At 38.1% G+C, this 14,510-nt stretch overlaps 1 protein-coding gene across 1 annotated transcript; it reads right to left on the bottom strand.

Moving 5' to 3' along the window:
* Positions 1-7,242: 7,242 nt before the first annotated feature.
* Positions 7,243-8,609, bottom strand: LOC123703220 (ovalbumin-related protein X-like). Its single transcript, XM_045651150.1, has one exon. It carries the CDS (start codon positions 8,459-8,461, stop codon positions 7,265-7,267), a length of 1,197 nt encoding a protein of 398 aa, XP_045507106.1. The 5' UTR covers positions 8,462-8,609; the 3' UTR covers positions 7,243-7,264.
* Between the last annotated feature and the right edge of the window lie 5,901 nt (positions 8,610-14,510).

Below are 14,510 nucleotides of genomic sequence, written 5' to 3'. Positions count from 1 at the left end.
GAAAGAAAGAGCGAGGAGCGAAGCGACGAGCGAGTTAGGTTAACTTTTGAACTACTGCACTAGCCAAGCGAGCGAAGCGAGCAAGTCACGTCAGCGGCCGGCGTAAAAATTGAAAGAAAGAGCGAGGAGCGAAGCGACGAGCGAGTTAGGTTAACTTTTGAACTACTGCACTAGCCAAGCGAGCGAAGCGAGCAAGTCACGTCAGCGGCCGGCGTAAATATTGAAAGAAAGAGCGAGGAGCGAAGCGACGAGCGAGTTAGGTTAACTTTTGAACTACTGCACTAGCCAAGCGAGCGAAGCGAGCAAGTCACGTCAGCAGCCGGCGTAAATATTGAAAGAAAGAGCGAGGAGCGAAGCGACGAGCGAGTTAGGTTAACTTTTGAACTACTGCACTAGCCAAGCGAGCGAAGCGAGCAAGTCACGTCAGCGGCCGGCGTAAATATTCAAAGAAGTAGCGAGGAGCGAAGCGACGAGCGAGTTAGGTTAACTTTTGAACTACTGCACTAGCCAAGCGAGCGAAGCGAGCAAGTCACGTCAGCGGCCGGCGTAAATATTCAAATAGGTAGCGAGGAGCGATTAAGCGACGAGCGTGTTAAGTAAACTCTTGAACAGAAGCGACTTTAGGGCGATTCCCACTCAAACAAAAAAACTACGTAGGTTAAAAACTATTAAAACTACGTTAAAAAAACCGACTTCAAAAACGGAAAAGTAGGTTCTTATTTTTAGTGCCGAAAACATAATGATTTTGATTTTAAACGAAGCTACTAAAAAGACTGAAGTTTTCAATACGTAATAATATATTCATCTTCACACATTTATTGAGTGAATGAGCCAATCGTTCACGCTTTATAAGCGTAGGACTTACACCAAGATTAGTGTAGTTTTTGTATCGAAAATAGCCAATTTTTTGTATTGCGAATAATGTAATTGAATTGCAAGTAGGTAGTTCTTGTATCGAAATAATCGTAGTTCTTGTATCAAAAAATAGCGTAGTTTAATAAGTGCTTATGCTTGGCACCGACTTCAAACCTATATAGTGAATAACACAACTAAATAATATGTAGTAACTAATTAATTATTTTTTACTTTTCCGTTTTTGAAGTCGGTTTTTTTAAAGTAGTTATTTTTATAGTGTAACGATATCTTATTCGATACACCCTTTGACTTTAGTGCTATGGCTTTCACTTAGATATTTTTAGTGCCGAAAGCATAATGAATTTGATTTTAAACGACGCTACTAATGATGACTTGAAGTTTTCAATATGTATTATACATCTTCACACATTTATTGTCTTGAACAGTTTATTATGAAAAGTTACCGCTATTGATTAGACACATCAAAAAAATAAAATTCGGGATCACGTTTCAAAAATTTAACCAATATTTGAATAAGTAATTTATAAGCAGTTTCGACTGACTGTAGAATCGCTGTTAGCAGATGTAACAAATGGACAGGAAATTCGAATGCATTTTCAAATGACTGAAGATTTCTGCTCTGGGATGAGCCGCGAGCTGCTTGCAGCTCGCGCACCGCGCGTCCTCGAAGGTGGACAGCCCCCCGGAATAGAAAATATTTGAATGGGGAATTTATAAGCACTTCGATTGACTGTGGAATCGCTGTTAGCAGATAATAACAAATTGACAGGGAATTTTAACGCATTTTCAAATGACTGAAGATTTTTGTCCCTGGGATGTACCGCGGGCTGCTTGCAGCACGCGTACCACGCACCCTCGATGGTGGATACCCCCGGAATAGAAAATATTTGAATGGGGAATTTATAAGCAGTTTCGACTGACTGTAGAATCGCTGTTAGCAGATGTTACAATTGGAAAGGAAATTCGAATGCATTTTAAAATGACTGAAGATTTCTGGCCTGGGATGAGCCGCGAGCTGCTTGCAGCTCGCGCACCACGCACCCTCGAAGGTGAACCGCCCCCCGGAATATAAAATATTTGAATTTGAAATTTATAAGCACTTCTGATTAACTGTGGAATCGCTGTTTGCAGATTAGCAAATTGACGGGGAATTTTAATGCATTTTCAAATGACTGAAGATTTCTGTCCTGGGATGCTTCGCGGGCTGCTTGCAGCCCGCGCACTACGCTCCCTCGAAGGTGGACAGCCTCCCGGAGTGGAAAATACTTGAATGGGGAATTTATAAGCATTACCGACTGACTGTGGAATCGCTGTTAGCAGAAAATTACAAATGGACTGGGAATTCTAACACATTTTCTAATGACTGCCCTATTGCTTCAACCCAGGGGCAAAAGGGGCTCGCGGGCTGCTTGCAGCCCGCGCACAACGCACCAGCTAGTTATAATATATAAAGCTACACTACCACTGACTGACTCACTGACTGACATCGGTTTTCTCGGAAACTACGTGGAAAGTGGGGGGGATTTCGATGTGATCGTGTAGAGGTGCGCCGAGTGACCACCGGAAAAATATTGACATCTCCAACACCCTGGACAAGAGAGTGGACCCCTGGAGGTGCGCAAAAACGGTGATACCTGGAGGGGGGTGTCTGAACAAAAAATGCTCGGAACTGGTGGCGATTACCAGGGGTGGTGGAAAAATGGGGATTTTCGCGAAAACAAGATGGCCGCCGTACTTTGCCAAAATCGCCGTTTATGAATCCTTACGTCCCAAATTTGGCACACGTGCTCTGTTCGAGCCGGCGAATCGATCGGTGCCCCGTTCGAGTGGCTCCGGGCCCCCGTTTCCAACTTCCATACAACGTAAACTCCAACGGCCTGCGGAAACGGTGCGAGTTGGGTTGGGGGTCCCGGAACTAAAAATGATCACCACCCTGGGACGCTACCAGGGAGCCATAGTGGGACGCTCGATTTTGGAATTTTTCCATTTTTGGCGCAAACATAAAAACGTAAATTTAGACGAGGTGGCGCATCGCGGAAATACACTCACACCATGTTCGTACTCGCCCAGCTCCCAGGATATCCAGAAAAATCCGAAATCTTAAACTTTCCCTAATCTCGCGAAGACGGTTAACGGCCCGCGCAAACGGTAGCAGCTGCATCTGGGGTGCTCGAACTAAACTTGTAGTAGACCTCGAGCAATTACCACAGAGTGCGAAAAAAATTCAAAATGGCGGAAAAAATGGCCGCCGCCATACAAATTCTAAAATGGCCGTCGCTGGTCCGATCGCGCTGAAACTTGGCACAGGGGCTTTAATCGAGCCGCACATTAAGGTGGGATACTCATAATTGAGTTTCCACCGCTGGTTTCCGAGTTTGATACAACGCGAAATTCGACGGCTCTCCGAAACGGCACTAGATAGCCGGGGGGTGTAGAACTAAAAATTGATCAGGAAGATGGGGCGCTCCTAGGGCAATCGAGAAATTTCAAATTGGACGCCATTTTTTTTTTCAAAAATGGCCGATTTTTCGAGGCAAGATGGTGGCGCCGGTTACTTGACGATTGGTTTGAAAATTGACTTCTGTGCTCTAATCGGCCAGATTTACAAAACTGCATACTCAGAATCTCACTCCGACCCCTGGTTTCCATTTTCCATACTTCACGAAATTCAACGGCTCTCTGAACCGGTGGCAGGCAGGTCGGGGTCGCCAAGGTAAAAAATGTTTAAAAACTTGGTCCGCTTCCAGGCATATAAAAATTTTTAGTAAAAAGCAAAATTTTTTTTTTTACAAAATTTGTATGGAAATTTCCAAAGTAGGAAGGGTAATTGAATAGCATCGGAAAAGACGGCACCGCGGGCTGCTTGCTGCCCGCGCACCGCGCAACTTCGAGGGTTGACAGCCTCCCGGAGTAGAAAATATTTATTAACTTTTGAACTACCGCACGAGCCAAGCGAGCGAAGCGAGCGAGTCACGGCAGCGGCCAGCGTAAATATTCAAATAGGTAGCGAGGAGCGAAGCGACGAGCGTTTTAGGTTAACTTTTGAACTACCTACCGCACGAGCCAAGCGAGCGAAGCGAGCGAGTTGCGGCAGCGGCCGGCCTAAATATTCAAATAGGTAGCGAGGAGCGAAGCGACGAGCGTGTTAGGTTAACTATTGAACAGTTTATTATGAAAAGTCACTGCCCGCTATCGATAAGACGTTTCAAAAATTTTACCAATATTTGAATAAGTAATTTATAAGCAGTTTAGGTAGCGAGGAGCGAAGCGACGAGCGTGTAAGGTTAACTTTTGAACTACCACACGAGCCATGCGAGCGAAGCGAGCGAGTCACGGCAGCGGCCGGCCTAAATATTCAAATAGGTAGCGAGGAGCGAAGCGACGAGCGTGTTAGGTTAACTTTTGAACTACCTATCGCACGAGCCATGCGAGCGAAGCGAGCGAGTCGCGGCAGCGGCCGGCCTAAATATTCAAATAGGTAGCGAGGAGCGAAGCGACGAGCGTGTTAGGTTAACTCTTGAACAGTTTATTATGAAAAGTCACTGCCCGCTATCGATAAGACGTTTCAAAAATTTAACAACATTTGAATAAGTAATTTATAAGCAGTTTCGACTGACTGTAGAATCGCTGTTAGCAGATGTTACAAATGGAAAGGAAATTCGAATGCATTTTCAAATGGCTGAAGATTTCTGCCCTGGGATGAGCCGCGAGCTGCTTGCAGCTCGCGCACCACGCAACCTCGAAGGTGGACAGCCCCCCGGAATAGAAAATATTTGAATGGGGAATTTATAAGCATTACCGACTGACTGTAGAATCGCTGTTAGGAGATGTAACAAATGGATAGGAAATTCGAATGCATTTTCAAATGACTGAAGATTTCTGCCCTGGGATGCTTCGCGGGCTGCTTGCAGCCCGCGCACTACGCTCCCTCGAAGGTGGACAGCCTCCCGGAGTGTAAAATACTTGAATGGGGAATTTATAAGCATTAACGACTGACTGTAGAATCGCTGTTAGCAGATAAAAGCAAATTGACGGGGAATTTTAACGCATTTTCATATGACTGAAGATTTCTGCCCTGGGATGCTTCGCGGGCTGCTTGCAGCCCGCGCACTACGCTCCCTCGAAGGTGGACAGCCTCCCGGAGTGGAAAATACTTGAATGGGGAATTTATAAGCATTACCGACTGACTGTAGAATCGCTGTTAGGAGATGTAACAAATGGATAGGAAATTTGAATGCATTTTCAAATGACTGAAGCTTTCTGCCCTGGGATGAGCCGCGAGCTGCTTGCAGCTCGCGCACCATGCACCCTCGAAGGTGAACCGCCCCCCGGAATAGAAAATATTTGAATTTGAAATTTATAAGCACTTCCGATTGACTGTGGAATCGCTGTTTGCAGATAATAGCAAATTGACGGGGAATTTTAATGCATTTTCAAATGACTGAAGATTTCTGTCCTGGGATGCTTCGCGGGCTGCTTGCAGCCCGCGCACTACGCTCCCTCGAAGGTGGACAGCCTCCCGGAGTGGAAAATACTTGAATGGGGAATTTATAAGCATTACCGACTGACTGTGGAATCGCTGTTAGCAGAAAATTACAAATGGACTGGGAATTCTAACACATTTTCTAATGACTGCCCTATTGCTTCAACCCAGGGGCAAAAGGGGCTCGCGGGCTGCTTGCAGCCCGCGCACAACGCACCAGCTAGTATTGAATAAAACATGAAACTTTGAAGTCCATGCCGGACTTTTATCGGGAATTTTTTTATTTGTTTCCCATATTAATGATTATTGTGAACTATTAGCAATAAGTAGTTCATAAATTCGATACCTAAAGTCTAGAACATGAACAAGAATGATGATTGTGAAATATTATTTAATTACAAAGTGCATTTTACTTTTCATCCGGTAAGCAGATAACGAGTTGATGTCATCGATGTTTTTACATTTATTTATATTATCGTAGTTTTTAAATTTCGCAAAGGTGGTCTCGAGACTGATAGAAAAATAAACATTAGCCAGTATAGTTTGATCTCTTTGTTATATAGTTGTTGTGAGTAATAGAGACCAAGATATATTTGTCTTTTATATTTATCTGTAATCTTGAATGCAGGTTCAATATTTGAATAACAGTTTTTTGCGATTGTTAAAGAGTCAATAATAGAAACATGATTTCCTCAAATTATATTATCTATACCTAGTATTGTATTAAGTTATCTGTGCCTATACTTACCAAAAAACAAAAATTGAACTACCTATAGGTATATTTTAAACAAGCTGCGTCCTGCGATTTCACCCGCGTGGCTCCGCTCCTATATTGGTCTCATAACTCTCATTATGGGCTATCTAACACTGAAATAATTTTTTAAATCGCACCAGTAGTTTCTGAGATTAGTGCATTCAAACAAAAAAACAAACTCTTCAGCTTTATAATATTATAGTATAGATATGTTTTCGAAGTTATGATACAGATATTGAATTTTTTTAAGTAACCAAGGTGCATGAAGTTTCAAGCAAAAAATCGGCAAAAAATAGCGCACTTGATTGAATTTAATTCCGGTGTGTCACAAAAAATATTTGACAAGCGTGAGATTGGCATTAGCGCAAATATTGTAAATAAATACTGCATTTAAATAAAATGGAATGTCCGTCTGTGATTTGTATATAAATTATATGTTTCTTCAAGAAATAAGAGGTCTTTCATAAAATACGTTCCTTAAATTTTGTCAATTTCGAACGCCTTGTATCATACTCTGAACGATCATTTTTCACCATCACGAATTAGGTACTTCCAAGCAAATATTAATTCTTGGTCATTGAATTACGAAAGGAAAACAGTAAGGAATTTATTTCAGAAAGCTGAAGGTTCCATCCCTACAATCTTAAACGTAAAGAAAACAAGGTATTTAATACGCTGACAGCTTTTGAAAATGTTATTACGGAACCAAGATTAGAACTATCTTAGTTTTTAACCTCGACATTTTTATCTCAACTTTCAATATAACCTACTCATTAAGTATTATTAACATTTTTTGTTTTGCATCTTTAAAAAATAAGAAAAAGTCGGGTCAAGGAGGTTTTTGGACCGATGAATTCTTTGAACATGACTCGAATTTGCTCTTTGTTATTACAAGTACATTACATCGCATTTGCATTATTTTACCATGATTTGAATACAATATGATTCTTAAGGCTTTTGTTCGTATCGATAAACATATTTATAAATAAAAAGGCAGGCTATCTACCTACTACTTACAGATAAATATGATTTTACATACTTTATTTTAAAGTATGACTAGGGGCTAACTTTGTTATTGAACTAATCTAAAACAATGTAGGTAAGTAGGACAATCGTAAATAAAACAATGTAAAACTTACTCAGTATAATTATTAATAAATAGATGGGTAACTATAAGTACCAGCAAAAAGTATTATTTCGGTTTTCCAGTCAACTATCAGGAATGCGAATGGACGATTCGCAACAAATTCTATATCACTACCACCTTTCGATGTCAAATACTCGGCTATTATAGCTCTTGCACCCTTTTCCGTAATTTCAACATCTACAGCTTGAGACATTGACGATACATGTATCTTCGAATCTGTTATACCTCTTAAATCAGCGATATCTGGATAAAACACCCTTTTAACTCCCATGTCGTATACTAACTCTGGAATATTCTTCACAACAGTGCTTATTTTTATACGAGGTAACTTCACAGTAATCAGTCTCGGGCCCACTCTTTCAAACAAGCTGGATATTGTCCCGAAACGTATTTCTTTCATCTTGTAATAAATGTCTCGTATCGAGCCCTTTTCAGGTAGAAACACAAGCATCGATAGTTTATTTGGCTTGAAAGGTATTTCCAAAACTTTTGCGTGTATAAACGGTACATCGGTTAGTTTATAATAAGCGACGCTTTTCATCATTTCCACTTCTCCGATAGCATTCCCTTTTTCTGAATGAAATGTTTGTCTCGATGTATATGCTGGGTTGAAAGGCCAAAGCCAATCGCTCTTGAAATATGCTGTATCAGCCATCACAAATATTGTATATTTCAAGTCTTCTTCGTCAATCACATCGTCTATGATTCCGTTCATACTAGCTTGTACAATTTTATTAACTTTATCCGTAGCTTCTTCCACTTTATTAAAGTTCAACATCAATATTTTGGTGTCTTTATTCTTCAGAGTTTCATTTATAAACGACTTCTTGATATCCAGGAGATGGTTGATCGCTATAACGTTGCTTCTCTTCGTCACATATTTGAGATCCTTGTACATCCCATTTATGATTTGTCTATATCTCCTTTGGTAACATCGGTTTCTGTGGTATTTCGTTACTTTTAATAACTCCTTTTGCGTGGATCGTCGTGCCCCTCTGGCTAGTGTTATCAGTTGGATCCATGTTGATATAGGAGAGAAGGCGAAATGTGCGTCAGTGTCTTGTGAGACGCGGTCCAATAGTTGTACGGAGAAGTCGTAAGTACCACGTTTGTGTACGTTCAACACTTCGTTGTAACTGCAGAACTTTTTCGAGAACACCGTCCCGATCGACACTATTAAAATCACTGTCCGTAGGTTCATTGTGAGCGAGTCTACGCGCGGCAAGATTCGTACGTAACTGCAAGCAAACTCGGACAAGAAAACACTACGTCAGCTAACTGTTCAGTATAAAAACGAATGTAACTTTAACACTCACAGCAACTACGCTATGTAATGACGTCGCAGACAATAATGAATCGATTCATACAATGTGATAAACTAGGGTCACAACGTTTTATTTATACCTATGCTATGCAGAATTTATTTGTGACCTGTTTTCCAAATGTTTTAATTGATAAAAAAAATTACAACAAGATATCAGACGAGATCGAACGCAATGAAACCTATAAAGTAGGTAATTATAACATTTATTGATAAGATGATTATGCGAAGAAGTTGAAGCAAAATAAAATTTGCAAACAAACGATGTAATAATATAATAAAATCATGTTTTCTTACAACATAACTACAATAATTTGACAAAGTTACCGCACCTTGTCAGTAAAAAAAAGTTTTTATAAGGTCGATACTACCTACTAACGGTGAATTTTTTCGGCATTTTGATAATTTCGTTGGTTGTTAGCAAGCTACTTTATCTTACATCTGTTATCAAGAACAATTTATCTTAACTACTTATAAGATACTAGCTGTGCTCCGCGGTTTCACCCGCATTGCTCCGCTCCTGTTGGTATTAGCGTGATGATAGCCTTCTTCGATAAATGGGCTATCTAGCACCAACTTTTTCAAATCGGACCAACAGTTCCTGAGAATAGCGCGTTCAAACAAACTCTTCAGCTTTATAATATTAGTATAGATTGCGAAGCGACAGCCCCGCCTAGGTACCTAATAGCATTGAGTAATTCCTTCGATTGGCGTACCTACTAATTTTATTGATTAGAACCTGCATTAATATTCTTGTTTGGTTGCCAGTTCTTCCATGTAACAACCTTTGTTGTTCATTAAAATCACCTACTTTAGGAAGGACAGAACAATAAGAACATAGAAATCTAAATAACAAGAATAAGAACCTTTTGTTTGAAATTCGTTAAAGATAGTTATTTGAATTTAGACGAAATAGACAACTTACAGACATTCGAATATTTACTTGTATATAAAGCTTTTTACACATATACCTACTAAACTATCTCTGTACTTTTTTTGGTTCGTTTTCATACAGATTAGATGTACCTATGACATGAAATAGTAAGTATCCATTTTCAAAAATTCCACTCATCTGTAGGATTGTACTAAAATAATCTATACTTAATCGATATTAATATTATAATGCTGAAGAGTTTCTTTGTTTGTTTGTTTGAACGCGCTAATCTCGGAAACTACTGGTCCGATTTGATTCTTTTGGTGTTAAATATCCCATTTATCGAGGAAGGTTATAGGCTATATTATATCATCACGCTAAGACCAACAGGAGCGGAGCAATGCGGGTAAAACCGCGGAGCACAGCTAGTGTCGGATAAATCTGTTTTGCTTCAACATCCAAAGCTGGCCGCTTTTAAAACATTCCATTCGACTTGATCACGATTTTTTACCACCTTTTATGAACAAAATTAGCGGCAAAATTAAGTCATGGTAATTGATCACATGGTCGACTACCTACTTGCTTCTATTAAGTGCGGTCATTAACACTATAGGTTATGTACCTATGATTTAATCATTTTATCTTTTGGCTATAGCAAATGTTAGTTACCACAGTCACGTCGGATAAAACCAGCTTACACCGGTCTCCAAATTGTATTGGATTGTTTCAGTAGTAGAGATCAATATATCGCACCTTCGGTAGAACAAGGGCACAATTACAGTTTTTGCAATTTTACAGGAGAGCCATTTTAAGATATTTGTAATACTTAATGTGGTGTAGCTATGATAATAATTTTTTTATGGTTGTTCTGCTTTGTATGACATAAACTATATACTATATTCTTTTAGGTGTATCGTTTACAAATATTAAAAACTGCTAGTTTTTTTTTAATAATATTTTTTTCTTAAGTAGGTGTACATTTGTGCCCTTGTTCCACCAACAAGAAAATTAATTTGTAAATATGGCCATATCTAAAGCTTTAAGTTAATAATTTTGGAATGATAATAACGTGTTTTTTTGTATAAATGTTTTATTTTCTTAAACACTTTAGAAAGCCGCAGTACTTTATCACAAAAATAGAGATCAAAACTTACTAATCAGCCATTACACATCTTCAACAATCTGAAACTATTATGTTTCCTAGCAAAATTCTTTGGAATCGCTTTAAAAATTGGAATAATATTATATTAAGATAACAGAACAAGAAAGAATCATAATTCAATTCCTTGACATTAAATAATTCCTCCTTTTTCGTGGCATTTTTTATAAGGCTTATGTATTCTGCCGGAGTGCATATTGATATTGGGCAAGCTTTTTTTTGCACGTTTTACATTCCAGAACGGACGGCATCGGCTTTATGCTGGGTCCCCTAATTTATGTATGATCGATTTTATAGGCAATGTGTTCACAGCAAAATAATACATTCCAAAAACAAATTTGAAAAAGAAAAATAATTATTTACGAATAAATATCTTACTAATATTATTATTTATTATGTAAACTCGAAAGTTTTTGAGGATAGATTTGTGGGTGTGAGGGTATGTTTGTTGTATTTTGATTGGCAGTCCTATCGTTTAAATTTTTTAAAAAACTAACTTGTTTTTTTGCTCTCTACAGCAATTATCGGAATAAAATGTTACTTTTAAGACCATGGAGTATAACAAATCTTGGACAGACAAGGGCACAATTGTCTGAACGACTTTGTCCTCCCAATTTTTAAATCGTAAACTAGGCATAAGTGTGACAGATATGGCCTTGTCGTTCCAGAAATCAAAAACATTATAGGGCATATTTACATAAACGACGTTAGCGCTCCAAGTGACAGCTAGCTCAGTCCCCGCCGATGGCACAACTAACCAATGAGACTTTGTCTCGCCAAGAGAGAAACAAAATAGCGCCAAAATGACAACGCCACTATTTCAATCTGGCTGTTTTTTGTAGGAATTAAACGAATGTCTTTGTCCCTCCAGTTGAAAGGGCCTTTTTAAAGCATTTCTGCATATTTAAGTCATTTTGGCAATTTATGACAATTATGCCCTTGTTCTACCGAAGGTGCGATATATTTGTTTTGTCAATTATCTATATAAGCGTAAAACTCAAGCGTAAAAAAGCTCGACTTGGGCTAATTTTTTTTAACAATTTTGTTAAGGTAAGTCGAAGGTTCTTATGGAGAGAAAATACGCAAAAGGGGCAATAGGGCAGAACAGCGTTTGCTGGGGCAGCCAGTTATGTATAATTATGAGAGCTTTTATTTATATACCTGTAGGTAGATAGACATAATAATATGACTCTTGAATAAACTTTTGGGATGTTAAAAAGAATTTTAATTGGTATGTTTTTAATCTGTGTTTTTAACAAAGGTCATCTGTTTGTTTACAAGCAGTTTATCTGACCTTAGCATTGCGATTCTAGCATAGCAATTAACATGCGTTCGTTATATTCTCAATTACTCTGTTAAATCTCAACTATAACTATAAATAGATATTATGTAAGTCTTCAAAATACATTTTTTGTATGGAATACTTCGTGATTGGATGAGATCACAAAAATAAGTAAAGCGCGCATCGGACTTTGAATATAGGTTCCGTAGTTTTTTTTTATGTCAGAGCAAGCAAAGGGGCAGGTGGGCCACCTGATGTTAAGTGGTCACCACCGCCCATAAACACTTGCAATGGACAAATAAGCTCTTTTCTTGAAGGCCCCAATGTCGTTGGATAGTTGGATACTTGACGTAGTTTTAATTTGGTGTAAAATATAATGTTTTTCATCGTAATATTAGGTATAAATTTCTATTGCTAAAGAATTTCTTTTACAATTCGAGAAGCTACAAGATTTTGCCCTGGCTCTAGCCAACCAACAGGCGAACCACCAGCTCAGTTGCCCCGCTTGAACATAAATACAATTGGAAGATTTTTGTCTATGTAGTATTAGAAATGAAAAAAAAAAGATTAAATAAATGAATATTTAGGGGCAATTTTTCACACACGGCACGATCTGATCCCATCTTGATCCCATGCTAAGCTTTCGCTTGTGTTATAGAAACCAGATGGCTGATAAACATACTTACGTATATAACTATAAATAAATATTTATAAAGATAACTAATTGCATTTAATTGATTAATTAGATATTCTTAAGAAATTGTAGTTTAAAGTTTTGTACAAGTAAGTAATTATATTGTAAAATTGTAAAAACCCCTAAAATATTTACATAACATAGGTTAAGAAGAACCCAAGAATGATCTGTTGAATGCCACATTGAAGACGTGTCACACAAAAAATGTGATAGACAAATATAATCACGAAGACCTAGGTCATACTTATAGTTAGAACTTAGAAATATACAATCACTAGATTTCCGCCCTCGGCTTCGCCCGCGTTTGCTAAGGAAAATCCGCATAGTTCCCGTTCCCGTGGGATTTCCGGGATAAAAACTATCCTATGTGTTAATCCAAGTTACCCTCTATATGTGTGCTAAATTTCATAGTAATCGGTTCAGTAGTTTTAACGTGAAAGAGTAACAAACATCCATACATCCATACATCCATACTTACAAACTTTTGCCTTTATAATAATATATATTAAGATTACTTTTATAAAGACTTTCCTTACTAATGTTATAAATGCGTCTTACTTGTCTTTCTCCTCTTTTTCGTAATTTTATTTTGTTTTCGTCTCTGTTAGGGTGATCAAAGCGACTCGAAATAATAAGGAAAAATACATAATCGGGACTAAGATTTTCGGAGAAGATTTAAAAGCAAGTGCTGATTTTTTACATCCATACTAATATTATAAATGCGAAAGTAACTCTGTCTGTCTGTCTGTTACTCAATCACGCCTAAACTACTGAACCAATTTGCATGAAATTTGGTATGGAGATATTTTGATACCCGAGAAAGGACATAGGCTACCTTTTATTGCGAAATATATACCACGGGCGAAGCCGGGGCGGACCTCTTAGAATTAAGAATAGGTATATATCAATTATTTATACATTAAAAAAAAACAAAGTTATCATTGACACCTTGGTGTATGGTTTGACACATTGGTTGGTGTTTTTACACAATATAGAATGTAACTACTGAATACATTTTAAATTCAAATATTTCCTTACTAGCTTCCGCCCGCGACTCCGTCCGCGCGGATGTCGTTCTTCGCGTGGATGGTTTATTTCTCCATTTTGAGACCTCTGACAATAACATCTTATAAATATCTATTGGACCCAATTCCCAAATACGGTTAGGCCTATAATAATACGCAACGTGTGTTCGCGGTTCTACGGAACAACGTCTATGGATAAAACTGAAAAATTAAGATTAATTTTTTTCTACGTATTTTTCCAGGATAAAAAGTATCCTATTTTACGCCCAGGATAATAAGGTATAATTATACCAAGTTTCATCGAAATCGAACCGCTAGTTTTCACGTGATGCCTTCACATACAGACAGACAGACAGACAGACAGACAGACAGACAGACAGACAAAAATTTTTTTAATCACATATTTGGGTTTGGTATCGATCCAGTAACACCCCCTGGTATTTATTTTTTCAATATTTTCAATGTACAGAATTGACCCTTCTACAGATTTATTATATGTATGGATTATGTACCATAATAATTCATAATAGGTAATATAATCTACACTAGGTATACAATTGCTCATAAAATCGTCAAGCAATAAAATGGATTTTATGTTATTGCATATTATATTAAAATCATAAATTAGATTTCAAGTTAATATATACAGAATGTAGGCAGGAATAATAGGAATTAAAATTAGCGATGGCAAATATACGAGATAAATAAACTTTATGGGTGTCAAGGGACCCTTATGGAACGAAATTTTAAGTTAGAGAGAGACAGACAGAGAAACATGGGCACGCCGCATAACAAAAAGTGTCATTACAACTTTTCGTCTTAATTTATTCCGTCTAGCTCCCTTTCGTAACGCGCGATAGGGAACTTCGTTCCAATAATTAAAGCAAAGAACCTA

Source organism: Colias croceus, chromosome 25 (genome assembly GCF_905220415.1).
Source record: "Colias croceus chromosome 25, ilColCroc2.1".
NCBI classification, from domain to species: domain Eukaryota; kingdom Metazoa; phylum Arthropoda; class Insecta; order Lepidoptera; family Pieridae; genus Colias; species Colias croceus.
The sequence above is the reverse complement of the archived record's forward strand: the minus strand, read 5'-3'. Positions and strand labels throughout refer to the sequence as shown.